General features: G+C 40.9%; 1 protein-coding gene across 3 annotated transcripts; it reads left to right on the top strand.

The window, feature by feature from the left end:
* The first annotated feature begins 223 nt into the window (after positions 1-223).
* On the top strand, positions 224-23,324 carry CAAP1 (caspase activity and apoptosis inhibitor 1). 3 transcript variants are annotated; one of them, XM_053370600.1, is made up of 7 exons: positions 224-532; positions 2,065-2,265; positions 8,092-8,176; positions 9,642-9,720; positions 14,412-14,485; positions 16,204-16,241; positions 21,932-22,170. In XM_053370600.1, the coding sequence occupies exons 1-7, from the start codon at positions 362-364 to the stop codon at positions 22,061-22,063; spliced, it is 780 nt and encodes a 259-aa protein (XP_053226575.1). In that variant the 5' UTR covers positions 224-361; the 3' UTR covers positions 22,064-22,170. The 3 variants fall into 3 exon arrangements, with proteins under 3 accessions (XP_053226575.1, XP_053226574.1, XP_053226573.1); XM_053370599.1 differs by lacking the exon at positions 16,204-16,241 and having other exon boundaries at positions 227-487; positions 21,932-23,324; XM_053370598.1 differs by lacking the exon at positions 16,204-16,241 and having other exon boundaries at positions 511-532; positions 21,932-23,324.
* Positions 23,325-23,652: the final 328 nt, after the last annotated feature.

Consider the following 23,652-nt stretch of genomic DNA (forward strand, 5'->3'; position numbering starts at 1 on the left):
GGTATTTTTATTTTATCAATTTATCGTTTATCACTTTATTTCCCACATGCAATAAAGGCAGATTCGAACTCCACCTGCCTCCACTTCTGCCCCAATTTCTCCCTCTCTGGACCAGCTGGAAGTGGAACCTCCGGCCTCTCCACAACGGGCCACTCTGCCTTTACCTCTCTTCAGTAGCTCTACGTTGGCAGGGCGGCGCGGATGACGTCATCAAAGCGCGACGCACGCACGCACGGCGAGCGGGCGAAGGCGCCGTCGGGCCGCTGATATATTACGCCAACTACGCCCCGCTCGCTCGCTCTGTGACTAGAGGCTCGCGGGAAGAGGGCGCGGCCGACGCCGGTTCTCTCGGGTCGCCGTCATGACAGGGCGCAAGTTTCCCAAGGAGAAGAAGCGGCACCGCTCCCGCCTGGGCTGCCTGGACGAAGAAGGCGGAGGCAGCGAGAGGAAACGCCGGAGCATCGAGCCGCTTCAAGGCCTGGCCGAGGTAACCGCCGCCTGGGCCGCCCTGAGGGAAGGCGGGGCAGGGCTGGTATGCGCATGCGCATGCGCAAGGTGCCTTGGCGGCCACGCCCCCCCCGCGCTTCTTATAGTTGTTTTCTAAAAGCCCTGGGAGTGGACCTTTCAGTATTTGTAAAGCACATCTTCCGTGGATGGCACCTCTTCTTCTTCTTCTTCTTCTTCTTCTTCTTATTATTATTATTATTATTATTATTATTATTATTATTATTTTATATTACGTTTGGATTCAGCTTCTTGAGATTTTGAAGCAACGTTCCCCATATTCCTGGACTTGTGTCCATTTGCTATGAACAGCTGTTCCGTTTACTTGTTTGCAACCCAATTTTTGTCCTAGAGTAACCCAGCTTTATACAGAATCTGTATAAAGCACATCACAAGGTGGAAACCCAAAATGGGGGGGGGGGGGAGCTTTACAATAATCAAATAAGAACTACCAAAAACGTTTATATTGAAAAATTGAGTGGTGGTGGTAAAATTATGAATTGCTTTGATCAATTTGACTAACAGCCTAGCAAGGTTAACATTTTTGTCTCCAACTAACTATTATTATTATTAATAATAACAAAATAATAATATACTATTTATACCCCACCCATCTGGGCATGTTTCCCCAGCCCCTCTGGACAGCTTAACTGTGGAGCATAATCATCCCCATGTTTTTTTTTACTCCAGTAACTTCTAATCACAAACGTGACTGTCCACTTCTCAATATGGTTCTGCTTTTAGCTGGCCTGATTCAGAGCCACTGACAGACCTAACCTGCATCATGAATTTGTTAAAGGTTTTTTTTTAAGTTAGAAGGCATCACTGTTTTTTGCAAGGAAGTTATTAGTACATTAATTGTATGCTACATTAACATTCTTAAGATCTGGTGTTAGGGAGCAACTTTCTGACCACTCCTATGCATGTTTACTTTGAATTAAGGCTTACTCCCAAGTAGGTTTGCAACTTTAAAAATATGATCCAGATACTCAAATTTCACAGTCATGAATTCACAAGGTATCTTGAGTTCAACCTCTTGCCTGTAATTGTGATGACAGTACCAGCGTCCCTTACAGGGCTGGTGTGAGAAGAACAGGGATAGTAACCAAAGTGCTTTGAATGTGTTGTTTCATCCCCCCCCCCGCTCCCCCGAATGTATTCTCAGTTCCTTTTACTGGGTGGCATAATATTTTGAGAGATAACTATCCCAGTGGATTTTCTTTTGCAGCATTCACCTGTAAACTTCTTTGCTGACTATATGATCTTTCAAGTAACTTCAAAATGCAAAACTGAACACCAACTTTATGGAGCATCTTAAACATTGCATTTGTATTTTAGACTGCAGCATTAGGAGCCTATATAAGAAGCTTCATTGATTCAGGCTGTAATCCTATATCCTGGGAGTAAGACCTATCTAACCTTGTGGGACTTACTTCTGAGTAGACATGAAATGGCTTGCACTGTTCCTTTTGTAGTCAAAGCTTAGTTGCCGATATTACTACATAAGCAAGTGTTTTGTGTTGGGTCATGATTGAAAGGATTTTCTGTGTCATCATTTAGGAAACAAAATGTACTACACAAATTCCAGAAAGTGAGGATGTGGAAGAAGAATCCAGTGACCTAGAAGAAGGTGGATTGGATCTCAGCGTGCAATTGAAGCCAGTTAGTTTCTACATCACAGATAAAAAGGAAATGCTACACCAGTGCTTTTGTATCATAGGAGAGAAGAAAGTGCAGAAAATGCTGCCTGATGTCTTAAAGGTACTGAAATATATCTATTCTGGCAAATTTTGGAGAAAGCTGAACCGTTTCAGCATTTATCAGGAATAGGGAGTGTTCTGAATGCTCTGTAACAAAGGTTAAGCCTCTTGCTACATGCTCTGGATTTTATTTATAACCACTCTGATACCATCTAACCCTGCTTCTTCATTCCACAGTTAAAATATACTCTTTTATCAGGATTGAAAAAATATTTCAAAAATTAAAGGTGTGCTGCCTTGTTGGCTCCATAGAGGTTGCTTAAATTCCATTCAGTGGGTTTTCAGTAGCTTAACTGCACGTAGTGTGATAGTCATCCTTCTGTGGACATCTGTACAGTAGAAATTAAACAGTATATATTTATTATAAATTTATTACCCTGACATGTGCAATTGGCTAGCTTTTGAGATGGTAAGGAAACTCTGAAAGGTTTTGGTGCTTCATTGGAAATGGGACATTTTCTGTTATGCACTGAAATCCTTAATTTTAATTAGAACATTGCTATGGCTATTTCCTTGATCATTTTTTCTTTTTCTTTAATTATGGCTATGGTACTGGATGTATATTCAGTCGTAACTTGGTTCTCCAACGGAATCCGTCCTGGAAGTCCGTTCAACTTCCAAAAATGTTCAAAAACCAAGGCGCGGCTTCCGATTGGCTGCAGGAGCTCCCTGCACTCAGTTGGAAGTCATGGAAGCCGCGTCGGACATTCAGCTTCCAAAAAACTTTCACAAACCAGAACACTCACTTCTGGGTTTGCGGCGTTCGGGAGCCAAAACGTTCAAGTTGCAAGGCATTTCAGAACCAAGGTACGACTGTACATGCATAGATTCAATTAAAAATATAAAGGAGTCATATTCACTTTTCAAGGAGCCATGCCTGCATTTATATTTTAAATATTTATGGAAGGTGTTATTATCTTGCTCTTGAACTGTACAGGCTCCCACAGTTTATGTAAGATTTTTTATAAATACTTGCTGGTGTGGAAACAGCTCAGGGAGAGAAGGGTAGAATATACAATAACTAACAAACAAACAAACAAACAAACACATACATACATACATACATACATACATATATACATGTGTCACACTATATTGCCATAAAGAGGGAACCTATTTCCAAATTTCATGTTTAAATTTTGGCTTCCGCCAGCATAATACCATGGCCTGTGTTTCAGAATGGCACAATTTTCCACGTTGGGACTATCAACTTAATTAGAGAATTTTTAGTTGATGCATCATCTTCTTTTTTTAACGGGTTGGTTGATTGATTATTGCTAAAACAATTTGCAGTTTAACAACATTTAATGTAGGTATCTTTCTAAGAAACTGAAAGTGGAGTATGATAATTTTATAATTTAGTAACTCAGGAATTCCTAAATTCTGTTGTTCAAGAGCACTTCTAATTTGCCCTGTGTAATGCATTGGAGAAAGGCTTCTGTGTGCCCTAAGTGCCCTTCTTGCCACAGAAGAGGTAGCACATCAATTCTCTGCATGAGTCACTAGTTAGGGGCTGCATTTTCCCAACCAGAAGGCACACTGAGAAAGTGACTCCCATAGAGCGTGGGTTCCTCCACTGGTAAGTGCTACTTATTATTAGTGTTTCATTTGGGTTAAGTTTTCATTCCCTAAGAAAGTGTGTCTCAGCTATCATTAGTTTATGAAACATTGTAATAAACAAAAGCTGCTTCACATTGTTGAAAGGAAACATGTGAGTCCATTTTCTCTTTGAGTGTTACAGTAGCACACGAGAATTTGAATAGCCTTAAAAATGCGCATGTGCCCTCAAAACCCCACCAATTAAAATGTACTCTTGCCTATTAAAATGGTATTGCACTGATTAATCAACCTAAGCTTTAATTGATTAACTTGCCAATTAAAACTTGCAGCTCTATTCAGTGTGTATCCTATGCACTTACAAGCTAGTTCAGCAAGTACTGAGATCAGACTGCTACAAAGGCTTTCAGAGTTTATATATTTGTGTATGTGTGTGTTTTAATAAATACTGTTGTAGAGCCCTCGGAATGAAGCAGGCTGCAAATGTAAATAACCTTAATTACTGTGGCATATGGAATAATGTAGTATATAATTATAGCATTTCCACAGGGATGTTGAAATTTTTCTTTAATTGGACATAACACCATCAGAGATGAGTGTGGCAGCCTGGCAGTTTATAAATAAGTAATTTATAATTAAAAAAGAACACTACTCCCAACAGACTTAAGACATCCTTGCTTGAAAATAAAGCAACTTGAAGTTGGGGGTAGGCAAGATTTAAAAATAAAGTAAAAACCACACAATAAGTATTCTGGCTATTTATAAGAATATCATAGAATGCTCCAGTTGGCAAGAAAAGCACGTATGTTCATTTTTATGATATACTAATTTTGTCTCAACATTTCTGGAGAAAAGGATTTTGTAAAATTTGGACTGGGAACAGAAACGCTCCCTTAACCACACTGTTTTTCTTGTAGTTCATCCCTAAGGCTGCAGAGCAGATTCCATAGTAACACTTTGCCTGCCAGCTATACTGAGCTCCTCTTCCACTGCAGACACCAGGTCTGGCCTAATACATTTTGGCACCTGAGGAAAACTACAAAACGACACCTCCCCCCTCCAGGGCAGAGAGGCTGCTGTATAGGCGGCATAGCAGGGCTACAGAGAGAGCAGATCCGGCCTCCAAGGAATGTGCCACAGCCATTGCTGGTACTGCGGCAGCGGGCCATGCATTGCTTGGAAGCTAGATCTGCTGCCCGCTACCACGTACCCTCTCAACATTTCTCAAGTGAAAACAGGAATGTCCTATTAATATTAATATAAATTTATTTATACCCCATCCATCTGACTGGGTTGCCCAGCCACTCTGGGTGGCTTCCAACATATATAAAACATTAAACATTAAAAAAACCTTCCCTATACAGGGTTGTCTTTAGATGCCTTCCAAGGGTGTATGTATATCTCCTTGGCTCGGGTTCACATAACTCCAATAACTTCCAACATTTCTCCGATGAAAATAGGAATGTCCCAAGGGAAAACAGGACAGATCAAATCAGAAACCAGGGAGGCTTCTCTAAATCTGGGACTGGCCCTGGAAAATAGGGGCACTTGGAGGGTTTGCTACCACCTGAGGCAATTGACCCACCTTGCCTCATGGGTGGGCTGGCCCTGGTAGACTCCATAGAGCAGCCTTGGAAATGTTGCTACCTCCCAAATGTTTTAGTTAGTCCTTGTTCTCCCATGTTCCCACGCTCCCATGTTCATGGCCTTAAAAGCCTGTGAAGAGAAATTTGTAGGAACTTCTCAGCCTACTTGGAAGTAATCAGACAAGTGGCTGTTTACAAGTCTACCATAGATATGGGATTATGTAGAATCTTGAATCCATCAGGCAAGGAGTTCGGGAAAATGGGAATTGCTGGAAATGCTGAAACACTGTTAACTCAGTCAGATTTTTGTTGTATGTAGCCAGTGTCTATTACTCTCTCTCTCTCTCTCTCTCTCTCTCTCTCTCTCTCTCTCTCACACACACACACACACACACACACACACACACACAAAGACAATTCAAGATAAGTTTAAAACATTTCAAATTTTAGAACTGCAAATGATTGAAACTTAAAATTATAACACTCCCCAGATAATTTAGATTTTTAAAAATCTACTTGGCAGAGTCAACACTGCTTTGGATCTGTACATGTGCAGGTAGTAAGAATGTTATCCTTTAGATTACAAAGTTGTATACATCTGCTTGCAGCCCTTTGTTTTTGAAATAATCTGATTGACCTTCTTAAAAAAACTTTGAATGAATAGAGGAATCTTCCTAGGTGGATTGTATAGGGGCAATAAAAAATACAACACACAATGTCTTCAATCTGGCCTGATCAACATACAGAAAGATGGTCATATGTTGGCTTATTAAATAATTTACTGGTCAGCTGTTCTGTGTACATAGTTCAAAATCTGAACTGGGTAAATGCATGTCTAATGGGGGGGATTAATTCCTGCAGGAAAGTAACACTTTTTGTGATCAGAATCAATTTTAATGTACCAGAGTGAAGACTTGGAATTCTTTACATGTTCAAAGTCCATTTAGGCATCTTTAGCAGAAATTACATCATGGGTCTCATGGTAGGAAATATCAACCAGTTGGCTGTGTCCACTTTTGTGCTGCAGACCTGGGAAGGTTGGTCATAAGTCAATATGTTCCTTGGCCTGCAAAAAATTAGCTACTCCTCTTATTGATGATGCCGATCAATGGAGTCAAAGGCAAATGAGGGATTAATAAATGTGACATACTGCTTTTTTGAGGGACCACTAACAGCTGGATAAGGTAATTCAAAACAGAACATTGATCTGCAATGCTATGCTTCTTGGAAAAGCCAGCCTGCGTCGGGGAAGGAGCCTGGTACTCCATTGTTCTAACTTCTCAGATCTTCTCAGGAACATCAACAAAACTTACTGGTTGAATTTTATTTTCTCTTCACTTAACTCTTCCAAAAAAAGAAAGAAAAGGGAAGCAAATTTTAATAAATCATACAAGAGTTTGAAGTGGGTTTAAATCTTAGGGTAAGGGAAACCTTGGTTAGCCTTAATCACAGTTAATTTGATGCTGGCAAATGATAAAATTTAATTCCAGGAAGGGGTAGTGTTACAAGAAAGTGTGTTTCCAAGGCTGGTGCCTCATAACACTTGTTACATTATATCTGTATTAGCCCCGTTTCTCATAATTAAGGTTTAAACTACCTGTATAATTTTTCATGGGCTGGTCCACTAAAATTCTCTGTCAAGTGTAAAGTACGAACAAGAAGTCTTCTGAATGATTTTTATGAAAAAGAATGTATTAAAGGTTTAAGAGTCTTATGGCACAAGACTTTTCTTTTGCTGTAGCAGACTTAACACAGTTACCTACCGGGAGTGAAAGCCTTATTAGGGTGAGAGTGATATTTTTCAGAAAGTTGTATTTCTTCTTCTTTTTACTCAAGCAATACTAATGAGAAACAGTGGCTGGAATAATCCATATCCAACTGCCAGCATTAGGGAATTTGAGAAGTGCCCTTGGGTTGTATTTAATTGTATGACCCCCACTGACAGAAGGCTGTTTGATCCAGCAGAAACGTCCATGAGGTGAAAAAGAGGGGAGAGGTAATTTTTGCAGTTTCTTCCTTTCTCCTGCAATCCCCTGCTGCGCTTGCCACACCGTTCAAAGGGTCCGCCAGCGCTCTTGAGCAGATTGGGGTATGTGCACAGGGGCCTACCCTTTATGCCAACATACGCCCCTGCTGGATTAGAATGCCTTCCGTCAGAGGAGAGGCACAACTGGCTGCAATGCCTGCCTTGCGAAACCTAAGAAGAAAGCCAGGGTTCAGATCTGGCATACTTTGCTACTTCCTTAACATTGTCTTTTTGCAAAACCGTCTTAATAAAATTTCTAATTCAGATCATAATGTTTTAAGTTTGGGTTTAGTGTCCAGATTGTATGTACCTGGCCAGGGAGGGTGGGGTACAAATAGAAAAAGGATGATGATATTATGTTGTTGTTGTCTTTATTAAAAAAAAGAAAGGTGAAATTCAAACAAGCACTAAGGAGATGACCTGCCACTGAACGGAGTGGTCTCCTCTCTTCCCCAACCTCTCATTTTGGAAGTTCTCCCAACTCTTCCAGAGACAGGACTCCTCCTGTTGGCTCCTGCTAGCTCAACTAAAAGCTAGGTGCCAAATGGGACCTTAAACCAGGATTGCTTGGTCGCAAGTGTCCGATAGGTGCAAAATGCGCATGGCATCTGGCTAATTGCAGGCACCGTTTATAACAGTCCCCCCTCTCTTTCTGTAGGGCTGTTCAATAGAAGAAATCAAAAGGCTTTGTCTTGAACAGTTGGAGCTCCTGTCTGAGAAGAAGTTACTGAGAATTCTTGAAGGTAGGCACTACTGTATCATATTGGAGCTCCTAATGAACACCAAGTACTGTACATGGATGCTTGATGTAGCAGAGAAGCATGGCAATTACCTAGAAGATAGATTGGAAGAGAAGCTTTGAGCAAATGAGGGTAGTCATGACTTGGAACCCTGTTATAGAGAGACTTAAAATTAATGGTTACACCGTTCAGAGGAGCTGCTCACAAGAGATCTACTTGTGGTATTAGGCTTTCCTTTTTGCTCTGAGGACTGGAAAACCAGCCCCCATAAGCTTTCCATCAGTTATCTACATTAATGAGCATTGTATGATTGTGCTAGGGACGCGGGTGGCGCTGTGGGTTAAACCACAGAGCCTAGGACTTGCTGATCAGAAGGTCAGCGGTTCGAATCCCCACCACAGGGTGAGCTCCCGTTGCTCAGTCCCTGCTCCTGTCAACCTAGCAGTTCGAAAGCACGTCAAAGTGCAAGTAGATAAATAGGTACCTCTCTGGCAGGAAGGTAAACAGCATTTCCGTGCGCTGCTCTGGTTCGCCAGAAGTGGCTTAGTCATGCTGGCCACATGACCCGGAAGCTGTATGCCGGCTCCCTCGGCCACTAAAGCGAGATGAGCGCCACAACCCCAGAGTCGGTCACGACTAGACCTAATGGTCAGGGGTCCCTGTACATTTACCTATGATCGTGCTTAATTTTTAAAAATAGTTTTAACTCCTCCTTGTTAGTTAGCCTTTTAGCTGTAGTGCTGAACTTCTGTTACAGAAGTTGCCCAACACTTTTAAATGTGTTGCTGAATATATGTTCTATCTATAGACTACTCAGAGCTTTAGTATGAGAACAGGTCCTTGAACAAACTCTGTGGCCTGTATTACATATGTGTGTGTATGTGTGTTTGCATAAGAAAAAGGAATACCTGTTTTCTGTACAAATGCTCCTACAATAGTTTAATATAAATGGTTGTGTTGTAAGAGAAGATAGGGTTAATTTTATATTATTCCTTTGACAAAGACTCTTGAGCTGGGTGGCATTTTTTTCTCTTACCCGAGTGACACAAATTTCCCGGGGAAACCTTTTACCTGGATTCTTTTGTGGTGAAAGTACTGAAGACTTACTCTGTGTTTGTAATGGTCGTTTGCTTGCAAAGATACCAAGTTAAGCATGGAGGTGCAGAGAAGCAGCCAGACACTTATTGCTGCTCGTTGAAGCATCGTATCTCCCCCTACCCCAGGCTCTCCAAACAATATAGCCTTGGGACGTGCTATGGTTCCTTAGCGCCAGCCATCTTCAAAACTCAGGCCACTGTCTCCCTCACAGACTACAGCTCCAAATGGTTTCTCTTGAGTACCTTAGGCAGGCAGGTGGGCTGTGTCTCTTCATTTGACAGTCATAACAGTATTTACTGATGCATGTATTAATGAGGCAGGAAAATGCTGCCACACTGTATAGCATCTCACATTGACGTTGTATTTCAAGGTGAGAATGAAAATGACTCCGACAGTGATGAAGAGGCTAGTGGTGGGGAAGAGAAGACAGCAGTTGAATCTATCAGCCAGTAAGTAATGGTAATGAGCAAATTTAATTTAACTGTCCTCTGAGAGTCTATTTAAAAGTTTGTGCTGACAATTTCGTTTTCAAGTGTTGGTGAAATCCCAGATAAACCCATGGTGAAATCTTGGCTGAACCGCTGCAAAAACTGTGGGGAAATTTGCAAAACATTAGTGAAATGAAACTTCAGGTGAAACTTTAGTGAACCTTGCTGAGCATTTGTAAAAACCCAGTGAGCCTTGGTGAGATCCCGTTGAAATGATAGTTAAATTGGCAAAATCTTCTGAAGTCCAAAGTGCCTTGGAACAGAGAATCCTAATTGTATCCTCCATCAGATCCTACGGTACAAGGGTATGTGTACAGCTGCTCTTAAATCATGGCATAAAGTAGGAAAACCAACCAAATCAAAGACTGTTTACATACAGGCAACCCTGATTTTTTGTGGGGGTGTGTGTGTTGCATTCGGGTAATTGTGCGTGCTGATGGAGCCTGTTCCATGCTCTTCCTGGTCTGAATGTAACACATGTTCAGGGTCATGCGTGTTTTGAACGTGTGCAAAATGAAAGTTGCCTGTAATCAGCTTGTTGCCCATCCCATGGCTGCAAATAGGATCTTTTTGTTTTAGGTTGGCTGTTAATTGCTAGGGTTAAAACAGCGTGGAAAATTGTGATTCATTTTGTTATGTAATAGGGTTGGGAGAAGGCAGAAGTTCTTGGGTTACCAAGCTTCTTTTCGGTGGCTGCTTGTGAGTAGCATAGTATGGGTCCTTCTTGGTGGGAATCAACATTTAAACGGCAGTTTTTACAGTTGCCTGGGAGTAAATCCCATTGAGCTCAGTGGGGATTACTTCTGAGTAGAAATGCATGTGATTGTGCTGTCAGTGTGAACGAGATGTACTAAGTGACTCACATATCAGCTAGTTATTTCGGTTAATACTAAGCATCTAAAAAAGAGCATCTAATCTATGCAACATTTGGCCACAAGATGGCAGAAAATGCACGTGTATTAAACTTAAGAGTTGCGCCATTACATCAAGAAGCCTTTTTATGACAGCATAAGAATTGCCCAGTGACAAAGTGTTTTGGACAGCAGATTGTCTGTATTAGTATGTGTACCTTTCTACCGAAGTGGTTGATCTCAAGCAGGTACCACATAGTTTCTGCAGCTAGTTTTGCAGTGCACTGTTCAGGGATCAGAAAACTTGGTAAAGCTCATATGTTGAAAATCACCATTTCCATGACCAGTATTTAAAATAAGCTGCATAATTGGAAATAAAGAACTTGTTGTTGAGGCTCTTGCCAAATGAACAATCCTGATTCCTGAACAAAATTTGGCAGGACGACTCCGGACAGCAGGAGCTTTATTATCCTAGAGCAGATATCCTTTGATACATTTTCCTTCTGCAAACCAGATGACTGTGCCAGATCATCCCTGTTTGCCAATGAGCAATACTTGATAACAGCATTATCACTCATTTAGGAGCCGATGTCTTCATCCTGTGGTTGGTTAGGAATGAGGGGTACGAATGCCAGGGACATGATTGCCAGGTTCCTTTTCCTATAGTGTGCTGGGTCTGTACCGATGCTCAGAGTTGTACATACCTTGCGCCAAACAGCTTCAGATATTCTGCATCGGGATAAATAAAATTTTGTGCCAAGGAAGTTTCAGCCTGTCTGCCCAGCCCAGCACCCTGGTGGGGGTGCAAACCACTTCCTCCTCATTCATCAAATGATTGATTTGATGAACAAGGAGAGACCAGTTTGCGTCCCCATCAGCTGTGGGAGGAGAGTTTCCTCTTTCGCTCTGCTCATCATGTATTTTCCCAGTGGGTTGGCCAAGAGTGAATATAGCCTTCTGGCCAAAATGCTTGCTGTAGCCTAAATCCAACTTATTTCCCCACATTTGGTGCTCTTTCATGACTCTGATTCTCCTCATAGGTTTGAAATTTACGGTACCTTTGAAACCTTAAAGGCTTGAAGTTTAGTTGCTGTTGTTTTTTTGAATGGAAGGCAATGTTTCATTCTGAACCCAGTGCCAATTTTCTCCTTCATAACCATGAAATGATTGCTGCCCTGCACACACACACGAATCTATATGTTCTGAGTAAATGTCTTAATATCTGTAATAATTTCATAGGTTTGGGGGTTCAATAGGAAAACTTTGCCTTGAGGGCTGAATCTGTAGCAGCACCTGGTACTGAACAGAAGTGAATTGAGATGAGATGAGCCCACTGGAATATTTGGCAGCTTCTGTATTAAGTTAGACAAGGAGGCTTGTGGAGACAAATCCAGGGGCAGCAGGAAAAAGGTTTCTTCTTTGTGGACAGATAGATTATTTTTCAGGGATCTGGTTAAAAATGAATCGCTTATATATACACCCCCATTTTAAAAATTATCTTTAATCATAGTTTAGTTACAATACTTAACAGAGGTGGACAAACGCCATTAGAGCTAAACCTCTGAAATGTAAGTTAGGATGACACTAACCTTGTAATGTTAAATTTAACTCCTCCCTGCAAGCTGGATGCTTTGATTGTGTGCATATTAACATAATACGTACATTACACATTTTAGACAAAGTAGCTGAGGTATGAAATTGGTTAGATGAATATAAAATAATTTTATGGCTAAAATGCTCATTAAACTCAACAATTGGACTTGCCTTCCATGATTTTGAAATCCTGTGGAGAGCTGTATCCTGTTTCCTCAAGTGTGTCTTACAATCTTTCATTTGCTTTCATGCTTTGTATAAAGACAGTTGAACATCATGGCGAGATAGCAGATGAAATGTCATCCTTTTTAGCACTTTCTGAGTTATTTCCCCCATCCTTTGAAACAGAAAGCAATGTGTCAAATTTTGGTGAGAACGTGTAGAAATAGCTAAACCAGCATCACCCCACCCCACCCCAAAATGTGGGTTCAGTGATCTTTTTATCATTTTTGTGCAGATTGTGTAATGCACAAGGCTGTTTTGAAGTTTGGCTGCACCATGCGGTTTTGCAGGTTGCATCCTTGCCTTGCTCTTCTTTCTTAATGATCCAGTGGGTTCATGTCTGAAAATACCTTTTCCCCTTTTCTGTCAGAGACTAGATTACTTTTAAAATTAATGATCAGTAGTGTGTTTGTAGTATTAATCTCAGCAATTATAAATACATTGCTGTGCAGCAGCGTTGATGAACACTGTAAGTAGAGTTAGGATCTGCTGTTTTGTGGGGCAAATTCCTACGTGTAATCCCTCGGCAGGGCTTCTATGCCCAGTTCCCCTATTGTCCACAGGTTTTCTCTGTGTGTTTCTGCAGTTGCCTTACTGGGGAGCTCTTTCCTCCTATTGATGTATTTCAAGGAACTTGCTCTCCAGATTCTTCCCCTGATAGCAGTGGCATCAACCAAAGATACTTCACAGTTAGGGTCTCTTTTGCTGATGTTCTGTATCTTTCACAAGCACAGATGTTCTCTGGGCTGTTTGGGGGCTGTCTTTTTCTTTCTTGTTCTTCAGCGAGGTTCTTCTTTTGAAAAAACAGCGGTGGCAATTCTGGGGAAATGGACAAGGAATGCATCACTTTTTGGCACTGTAGCTCAGCAGTAAACCACATGCTTTGCATTAAGGTGGTCTTGGGTTTGATACCAAACATCTACTGGTGATAATCCTGTAGGAAACCTTGGATGAGCCGGTGGTCTGGCTCTGTATAAGTCAGCTCTGGGGATACAATACTGTTAATACAGTGTACTTTCCAAGTTTTCAAAGCATTTAACATAACTTTTATCTCAGTAATACTTACAACTGTCCTGCAAAGCAGATCCCTTATTAATCTTTAGGGGGTGAGCTGTGTGAAATAAACCACGGAGTTCTTGACTGAACCAAGATTTGAACCTGGAACTTGTAGCTCCAGCTCTTGTCACCGTAATTCAGCATATCTCTGTAGGTTACCGGCTTGGTCAGACAACTCCAACTAGGTGGTTCTTCTCATTGGAAGGCAGGAGTTAGGCTGGCATTTCAGAAGAGGATGTTTTCCTTGCCTTAGAACATGTCTAATTTGGATTGCTCCACCACACTGAGGGGGAAAGTAAAATCGACACTTGTAGGGTGGTTTTTTTTTTTTTTGTCTTTAGGATATATGGTTTATTTACGAATGCATACTGCCTGAGTCCACGATGGAGGGATTAATTGTATTTTCTTCTCAGGTCGGGCTTAGTGGAGTTATTTTGCTCTGCCTTTGATAAAAACAAGATCTTGTCACATGGCAGGGAAAATATTGGTATAGCTTTGGTGGTCTGGTGAGTTGTGTTTTGGGCTAGCAAGAGATGTTTTCTTGTCCTCAAAACAATGTTTTCTGTAGCACTAAGTTTCTGTTCTGTTTACTCTTCTTGGGTGCAGGTAAAACTGATTTCTGATTTAGAAAAATTGACATATTCCTATAGTTGTGTCCCCAACTGGGCAGGCACTGCTTACCGTGTAAGTGATATAATTACATTAAGTGAACTAGCCCTATATCTTTGGGGAAGAGCATTACATTCCAGGCAGCCCTATGAAACTTGAGAAGAAAGGAAATTATCAGTACTACTGCCTGAATAAGCATGGCCTGCTTCACAAAATAAAGCAAACAATGAAATGTGGGGGCACGAGAGTATGGATATGAAATGCTTCTTTTTATAAACATAAAAGGTATACTAACTGAAATGTATTATTGTTTGTTCTCAGGCAAGACAATAGTATAGATTCTACTTCTTCTTTGAAGGAAGACCACAAACTGGAAGCTTTGGACTCAAAGCAAGGTAGGAACTGCAGAAGGCTTTAAACGTTGCCGCCTCTGCGTTTGGCATTCTAAATAGAGCAGTAGCAATAATGTAACATTACTTTCCTCGAAACAAATGCTCTGGGTCATCTCTGCAAATGCTACATAATAGATTGCAAATGAAACAATGATGCATGATAGAATAACTTTCTTTGGAAGATATAATTGAATTTCAGACATTAGGAGCCCCTTCTCTAGCTAGTTGTCAAATGAAACCCAGGAGTTTGTCAGCATTTTGGGCAAGCATTTGGGCTGTGCTTCCCTTTTCTTTCTTTCTTTTTTTTTACATTTTCACTAAACATGACTTTGTGATGCAAGTTCTTCTTTACATCTTTGGCTGTGGATTATGCTTTTTAGTCATTCTAGACTGTAACAAAGATCGAATCCATCTCTGAGTGTTATTTGTACTTGTTGTCATATTTGATAGGAGTAGTGATCCAATCTAGAGTTCCTGACTTTCCCCCAAACCCATTTCTCCTCTTCTTGATACATCTTCCCTAGCACACCATCCATCTCTGACATCTTGTTTTACCATCTGAGCAAGGGGTGGGAGTAAGGTGTTTTTTTCCAAACCATACAACGGCCTCTCAGAATCAAGCTGCCTATTTTCATAGCTGTGCCCTCTTTGGAGGTGCACAAGAGTGTGTGGAGGAATATCGGTGGGGGGGCATCTTTTATGGGCAGTTTCATGTGGGAAGGCTCAAGCCTTTCCCCTTTGACTCTGGGAGATATAGTGCAATAGGGTCCCAGATTTAGAGCATTGTTTATTTGGTGCAGTATATAGCGGGAGCTCCCATTGCACAAAGTATCCATGCTTCTGTCAACATGATGGGAAGGAGCTGCTTCTATCGCTCCATACCAAGGGCAGATTTAATCACTATCCATACTGGTGCCCCTGAGTATACCCCTTTACTTCTTTTCGTGTAAGTGAAAGATTATTCTTCATTTCTCCAAGAAAAAGTGCAGGTACTTAAGGAAACTATTGGGATAAGGGCAAAACTCGCACTCCATCTCTGCTGTTTGCCCAGGAGGAAGAAGGTTGGAAGGAGAAGAGAGTGGACTTAGGATCACACAGGGAACAAAAGGAGTTGTTTTTTTGGTTGTCTGGGTTTAACCCATCAGCAAAACACCAGCGTGAACCCAAATAGTGAGTCCTAATGTATTGTGTGGGTTTGTGCCTGCCAACGTTTTCACCTCTTTGCCTAGTGATGACAGGCTTGCTGCAAGCCATGGGGAAGGATCATTCTGTATCTTATTGCCACAGGAAATATCCCCAGTAATTACTTACAGCTCTTTAGAAAGAAGTGCCCCATTCTTCCTTAAAGATGGTAAAAATAGCTAATAGGGGGAATTGAACTTGATTAAAATGGTCTCATAAGGCAGCCAAGCGATTAGCAGGATGCTGTGACTTTGTGAAGACTGCTTTAAATATTGCTTGTTGCACTCTCTGGAATGACCTCTGAATTGACATGTCTCCTGCAGACTTCCTCTCTTCCTTCTCTGCTATCAGAGGGAATTGATGACTGTTGCAGGTGATTGCTTCTTTGTCCTTTTTATGACTTTATCAGCCACTGGTTTCGTGATGGCTCTGGGCAATGACAACAGTGCTAGTCAGGATGTTAGCTTTTAAAGAGCTTTTTTGAGACTGTGCAGGCATAAATGGTAAAACTTAGCAACTGTTCTTCTTCCACACTGCAGTCTGTGATGCTGAAGATGAACAGTACGAGAGCCAAGGGGTAAGCAGAAATGAGTGAAAAGTGGTTAAGAAAGAGAAATTAAGTGCCTGGAAATGAATTTCGCAATCCTAGTTGAAAGAATAAATACAAGTTATCAAAATGAAAAAGATAATGAGAAAAATGCCATCAGAGACTTTTATTACTATGTAAAATTACAGCTGCAAAAAAAGGGGGGAAATGAAGCGGTTCAGCTAATTAAACATTTGTTAGGGCAGTAGGGCTATGTGATTATTGTGCATTGTACTTCCATGGAGATTTCAACTCTGTAGAGAGCCCAGGCTGATTGTACCTTTAAGCCTGGTTTAGGTAACTTCTTATTCTCCAGCAGAAGGATAAATGATTTCTATAAAAAATAGTTTTGTCTCATTCCCTCGGGTCAGTGCCCTTTCACTTGGATCCATTGGCCTTTGGCAACAGGAGAGGAGTGTGGTGGAACATTACTTCTGAACTTTGAACCAGCCTTATTCCGTTGAGAATGTATTCTCGCTTTGGAGATGTTCTGTTCACTTGAACAATGCATTAAGTAAATATGGACTAGTGCCCTGCAGCAAAGCAAAAGAATTTCCATTCCTTAATCCTATTGATTCCCATTTCTTTGATCTTTCACACACTTCTCTAGCAAGTTAAAAGCAGTCGGAAGATGTTTTGAGTTCATGCCTGCCTTATTGTAGGCAATGTGTGGTGAAGAGTAAAAACGCCTTGCAGATCAAAGTTCGCTATTTGATTGTTTTTGAGAACTGCTCCTCAGAAGACTGTGGTGATGACATATTTTGCATAAGTTTCTAACAGCTGCTTTTAAAACCATGGTTTCATAGGTCTTGGTAGACTTGTCAGAGGAACAAGAAACCCCAACTGTGGCCGTTTGACTTAGAGTTTTATAGCCTTGACCATCTGCCTCATAATTAGACTAATGTAATCTAACTTCTTTCACCTTTTGTTGTTGTGTGCATTTTAAAGCTCATCAGATCAATGCTGTGTTCAGTTGATCTGATTTTGCAAACATACGGCATACTTAATAACTCTTAAGTTGGTCAGGCTCTTATGCAATAATATAGTACATATTAAAGGTTAGCTTGGCTTTGTTCTCACATTTTCTTGAATCAGTTGTGTTATTCTGTATGTGTTTTTTAAAAGCATAGGTTTTGCTGATTTCCTCATAATATATTTACAGGCTACAATTGTCTATATTTCTAATATTTGTAAAACTGCTACATGTGGAATGGTTTACTTTCTAGTTACTTTATGGAAAGCTGCCTCCTATTTTGCAGAGGAAGAACATTTATTATACATTTCTCTTAGTGTTCGGTATTGATTTTTCTTCCCCCTCCAGATACCAGTTATATCATAAAAAGTCAAAGAAAATATGCTTTTCTAAAGATTTTCTTCCTTGCTCATAAACACAAGACCCATACACACACAAAGAAAGTTGCGATACTTCTTTCTAAAAAGATTTAAAAGCCAGGCTAGAATTTCTAAAGCCTTTCCTCCTACTTTTGTCTTGAGAGGAAAACTAGTCTTCCTTCAACTCATTTTGGAACCAGCACAGATTAATTTCAGTAGTATGTATTCTGCTTCTCAGTCTTTGTAGAGGACTTGCTGAGAATGGAAAGTACCCAGTATAAAGATCAAGCAGAGAATATTGCCTTTTATGTGTATGGAGAGGTTTTTACTACTCCATCCCATTTTCCAAAATAAACCCTCACATCCATGTAGCTAGCCTTGTGATACAGTATACTATTATAGCCAAAGGCTCTGAAATATTTAACAGCACAGCAACACGCCTCTAGAATCTAGAAACTTTCATAATAAGCAGAGGCCAGCACATGTATTTCTAGTTCTTCGTTTTCATTCTCATTATAAGGCCAAAGAATGGTGAATAATCCTCTTGGGACTTTTGCAAAAATGAAACTTTGCCTATTAGCAATTTGTGAAAAGCCTGGCAGTATCAGCAATACAATTCTGTTGCCAAATATGGTATGGACACATCACAAATCTATGACATTCTGGGTGCTGTGGGAGTCTTGGCAGACAGACATTGTTGCATAATTTCTCTGGATCATGGTTCTTGTTTATGACTTAGTGGTTGCCAACCATTCATGCATGTGTCTGAGGTCAAGATCAAAGTATGGGATTGGGCTGTTCAGTTCCCTGAACCAAGATCCCTCTCTCTCAGTCCTCACCATGCGTCTTTGTCTCACCATCTCCTCCTCATGATCCATCCCACAAAATGTCTCTGTGCACTACAAATGAGGGACATCTTTGCAGCACACAGATGCACACTGTGATCTGAATTGCAGCCCCATGCACCTGCTCCATTGGTGACCAAGGAGTAGGCAGTTAGTGGCGGGGGGCTCAGTTTGTGATGCATGGAGCTCCTGCCTGGAAATACATGGAGTTCATTCATTGGATGGAAGGAGAGTGAACCCTGATACCCCTAGAACAAGGTCCACAGGACCCCTGATTCTTCCCCAAACTGCCATGGATCCCTGCTGCACCTGCTACTTACAACGTACTTGCTGCAACTGATGGTTATAAAAGGCTGGAGTAACCTGCTTCCAGATTCTTAGGGGCTACTTCATTCTGCACAAAGTGGCTCAGGGGTCAGAACTATCCACCCTGTAATAAAAGTTGGCATCATCTATCTTCACAGTGACAAAGCAGAAGATACTGGATGGAGTCATTGCCATTGCCTTTTTGTAGATGGGGGAGCTAAAGAAATTAATGTGGTTCCTGAAAGATCCCTGGGGGAACAAACAGATGGGCGATGGCATTTTGCTTTTCCCTAACAGATATGTTAGCAATATAGTAAAAGTCATGTGAAATGTCCAGAGAATCCATTCTTTCTGTGCAGCTGATTATATCACATCTTGATTAAAATTTGAGAGTCCAATCAACCACCCCTAATTTTAAGGATACCAATGTTTAATTTTTTGTTATCTGATTAACCAGCATTCCCTTTATAAACAGAGCTTTACTAGGGCTGGGGTTATTTGATCCTCGGGAACCGCAATTCAGAGGCTGCTTTGTATTGGTTTCCAGTATATCAGTGACTGTGGTGCTGATGAGCAATAGTACCAGATCAATAACACTTCAAGCCTTGGAGATTTGAAAGGAGAGGGTAGAAGAGGGGAAACTGCTAAGTTCTGCAAAAGCCGTCCAGTAAAAGAAAATATTTGGGACCAAGTGGGGAAGGGCTAATTAAAAACCAGAATCTCCAAGAAGAAAATGACAGAAGAGTATTGATAAACACGTTAATTATTTCAGAGTGTTCTAATCTACTGCTATCCTTTTATTATCATAAATGGCATATAGGAGCTCTCAAATGAATGCCGTGTTACTTTAGACTTTTCAGAGTGAGCTGAAAAGCTATCTTGTGTTTTAATCCACACATCAATTTAATGCTCTTGAGGTTTTATTGATAATTGTGGCAGCTATTAGTGACATTTATATTGTAGGCAGAATGGATAAAAATGGGCAAGTGTAAACCTTCAGCCTAACTAACTCCAAATCTGTGTATCAAGGCCTTAAACTGTAAGGATTACAGAGAATGCGCACATTCCAGAGGAACGTAATGCCATGGCCTCCTGAAGTAAATTGCGCAAATGAACAGTTGTGTGTTTTATCACTTTGCTGTTGCCAGGCTGCGTGTAAATTCTTGACAAGGTTTTCTCATTGTCTCTTTAAAAACACTGCACATAAAGAATCTCCCAAAGAGCAACATATTGATCTTTACCATAATAGGCCATATGTCCTTTAAGAGGTACCAATGGGTAAGTAGTCTTCGAATCCAGCTTTTTAATATAGGTAGTGAATTCTGAATTTTGCCTAGGCTATAATTGTCGGTTGGGATGTGTCACAGCGAATGTGTTATGCCTCCATACATTGAACAAGGGCTGGTTCATACATTTAAAGTATTTTGTCTGCTGTTCAGCAAAAAGAAGGGGGAAAGCTCGTTGAACGGCTTACAGATACCCATAAATTCCTGTCTTCAAGCTTGCAGTCTAAAGGACACAACTAAAAAAGGAAACTGATTGGGAGGGAGGAGGAAAAAAGGAAACCTGAGTAGTATTTAGTTGTAGAACTCTTGAAATGGCCACCTGGAATGGAGAGCATTCAAGGAGAGAGGAGGAGCTGAATGTTGCTGATGGCTCAGCTCAGCTGACGGAGAGGTTCTGAAGTCCCATTTCTCCTTTACCGTAGCCTGATGGCATGGTTGCTTCTAGGTGCATGTGTGTAATTTGACGTGTCCTCATTTGAATATGTGTGAACTGACTCCATTAGAAAACACTGTGTGGATGGGGTAAGGTGGTGGCACCTGTGTCCATATTGTTGGCTCTGCGATGGCATCTTCACATATTGAGTAAATAATTTGATGCTAGAGCCATTGAGCAATGAATTGTGTGTGTGTGTGTGTGTGTGAGAGAGAGAGAGAGAGAGAGAGAGAGAGAGAGAGCGCCAGTCCTTGGTAGATCAGTTCCATTGATTTGATACAATTCACTTTCAGTAATTTTTTGATAGTCACACCCCGGATTTTATGTTCCTCAAGGAAATACAAATGCCATTTTGTAATAAACAGCTTATTAAAAGTTCATCTTAGGGTGCTATCAGACACATTTTTCCATATCAAATAAGTTTAACACTTTTTACATTTTGTAATGGCTTATTGTGCATTTAACAAATATAAGTAGTTTTAATGGAGAACGTCCAGAGATAAATGATCACACATACATAGTACCTGAGGACAAGATGTCAAAAGAAATATATGCTTTATTATGAGTATTTGTCATGTCAGATTCAAACTTGTTTCCTTGCATCATGTTCTGTTACATTTTCCTAAAGACCATTGCCTGGGTCCAGAGAAAGGGAACCCTAGTTCTGTGCACCTCAGGGAGTTTGGGGCTTGTGTTTCTAGAACCCTAGTTCACCATCTTCCATGATTTATTTTTCCTTGGAACTGCTGGGATTTCAAAAGCCCAGTGAACTACTGCAGAATGCAGCTTTGGCATTCAAAGGGCCTTTTAAAATTCTCAAACCTTGAGGTCATGTCCAAAGTAGTTCTTTGGATCCCAGCCCATGTTTTTAATCATAATTGAACAAATAGGAACACTGTAATTGTTTTTGAGATAACTTAAATTGAAACACTTCATTAAAAGTCTTTGCACAGATATCTCTTAATAAGTGTATTGCCACGCTGATATCCGTACCCTCATTTTATTTTGTTGCAATGTACACGAGAATTTTAGGACTATTTTTAAACTGCACTTCAGGAATTAAATTCACTTCTAAAATAATAAACAGCAGTCAGCCCCAAAGGCTCCCCACATCAACTTTCATTTTGTAATGCAGAGGCGTCCTTGTGATATAAAACCTTATGACATTTTAATTAGGAAAATAGATCATGCAATTCCATACGATGGAATAAATTTTCCAAGCGCTGCTGCTCTGGTCTACTGCATGTTCTCCTAAATTGGAATAAAAATGCATTAAAACTTGTCTAAATTAGATCAGTCTTAAAGCTGGGGGAGGGGAGGAAAGAGAGAAACTGTTGATTTTAATTTATAGATGACCTTTCCTATACCTTAAATCTATGCAAAGGAGTATTTGTATGCAGAGGAAATGTTTCACAAGATGAAAAGACAATTTTATTTTATTTTTAAAGGGCTTCTGAATTCTTCCTTTCTGTGTTACAGGCAAAGGAGAAGACAGTGATGTTCTCAGCATCAACGCAGATGCGTACGACAGTGACATTGAAGGCCCATGCAATGAGGAAGATAATTCAGATGGGCTGGAAAGGACTGTCAGAAGTGGAGATGGTCCAATAGACGACCTCCAGAAGGACATTGAGAAAAGCGTGAACGAGATCCTGGGGCTTGCAGAATCCTCCCCAAAGGAGCCAAAGGCAGCAACTGTGGCGGTTCCTCCAACAGATGATGTCCAGCCATCAGCACAGCAGCTGGAACTCCTGGAGCTTGAGATGCGAGCCAGGGCTATTAAGGCTCTCATGAAAGCCGGAGATGTAAAAAAATAGCCCCAGGGCTGTTTCATTTGCAAGATGTCTGCATTTGTTCTGATGGGTGTGATGTCTGCTCCCTTCAGTGCTAAAATATATTTGAACCGGTTTTGACATTCCTCATTCAAGCCCTTTGTGTATCCTGACCCATGGCTGAAGAAGTTGGCAGCAGTTTGTCACTGCCATCAGAACTGTGTGACTCTTGCACAAGTGGAGAGGCTTGACGCTGTTCGACTCAACTGGCCATTTTTTCTCTTTGTGTCGGATTTCCCCCCTTCTCTCCCACCGCCCTCAACACGAATTGGGAAATGGTTGTAGATCATATGCATCTCTTGCTAAATCCCGGTGCTATGCAGAATAATTGGGGAACAATGTAAGGCCTTCTCAGGGCTTACTTCAGCATTCTGGGGAGGTTCCGTTGGGGAGAAAGAAACAGACCACCGCTCCTTAGAGATGGAGGCCTATCGGGCATGTATATTGAGAAATCCCTTGCACCAGCAGTTGAGACCCAGATTGCTTGTTTTCGTTGGGTTCAGTTTATGAGCAAAATATTGTATGCTCTACGCCAAGGGAGCCAAGATGGTAGTGCAGTCTGTGGAGCCCTTAATGGGTCTTGGCAGCTTCTGGTGCCAGCCCATGAGCATTCCTAATCTGTGTAGTTTGAACCATAATACAGTTACTGTCTCCCTTAATTTTTAGTGAGTTTAAGTAATGATGTGGGTGCATCCTAAAACACACTCTTTAAAACGAATTTCTGGTGCTTGACTGTAGTTATGTGCGTAGCATCCAGCTTTCCAGGACATGTTACAAATTCATTTTTAATCCCTTAAGTGCATTTTTAATGTTAAGTTATAGACTTAATATGGTTAAATGTGATTTGTAAACTCTGCCTAGGAAGACCCTTTCCTAGGACTAGATAGGACGTTTTGACAATGCAAAAGTAGATATTTATATGCAGCTGGGGTAGTTGTTACACATGTCTATCTTGTACGTTATGAAGCAGAGCAACTAATACTTAAAATGTCAGTATCCTGAGGTTTTGTTTTGAAGTATGTCTGCACTGATTGCAGGGGGGGAAAAGACATATAAAAATTTATGACTCCTTATTCAGGGTGCAAGGCACACCAATACCTGCTGCTTTGAAAACAGCCAAAAAGTGTGGGAGTTCAACATTTGACTATACATTTCAGTGCATGCTCAGGTTGATTAAATTAAAATAAAAATAAAAATGGGTGGAAGTTCCAGCAGGTTGCACTGTGTGGTATAGCAGGGCAGAGGCAGGCTGGCTAGTGACTGCTGGTTGAACAATAAATACTCATTTTAAATTGCATTATTTTGTTCTCCTGCCTCCTTAAGCTTGAATGTTTGGGTTGGAGAAAGGAAGAGCTTGCTGAGCCTAGC

The sequence above is a fragment of the Podarcis raffonei genome, chromosome 17, assembly GCF_027172205.1.
Source record: "Podarcis raffonei isolate rPodRaf1 chromosome 17, rPodRaf1.pri, whole genome shotgun sequence".
Taxonomy (NCBI): domain Eukaryota; kingdom Metazoa; phylum Chordata; class Lepidosauria; order Squamata; family Lacertidae; genus Podarcis; species Podarcis raffonei.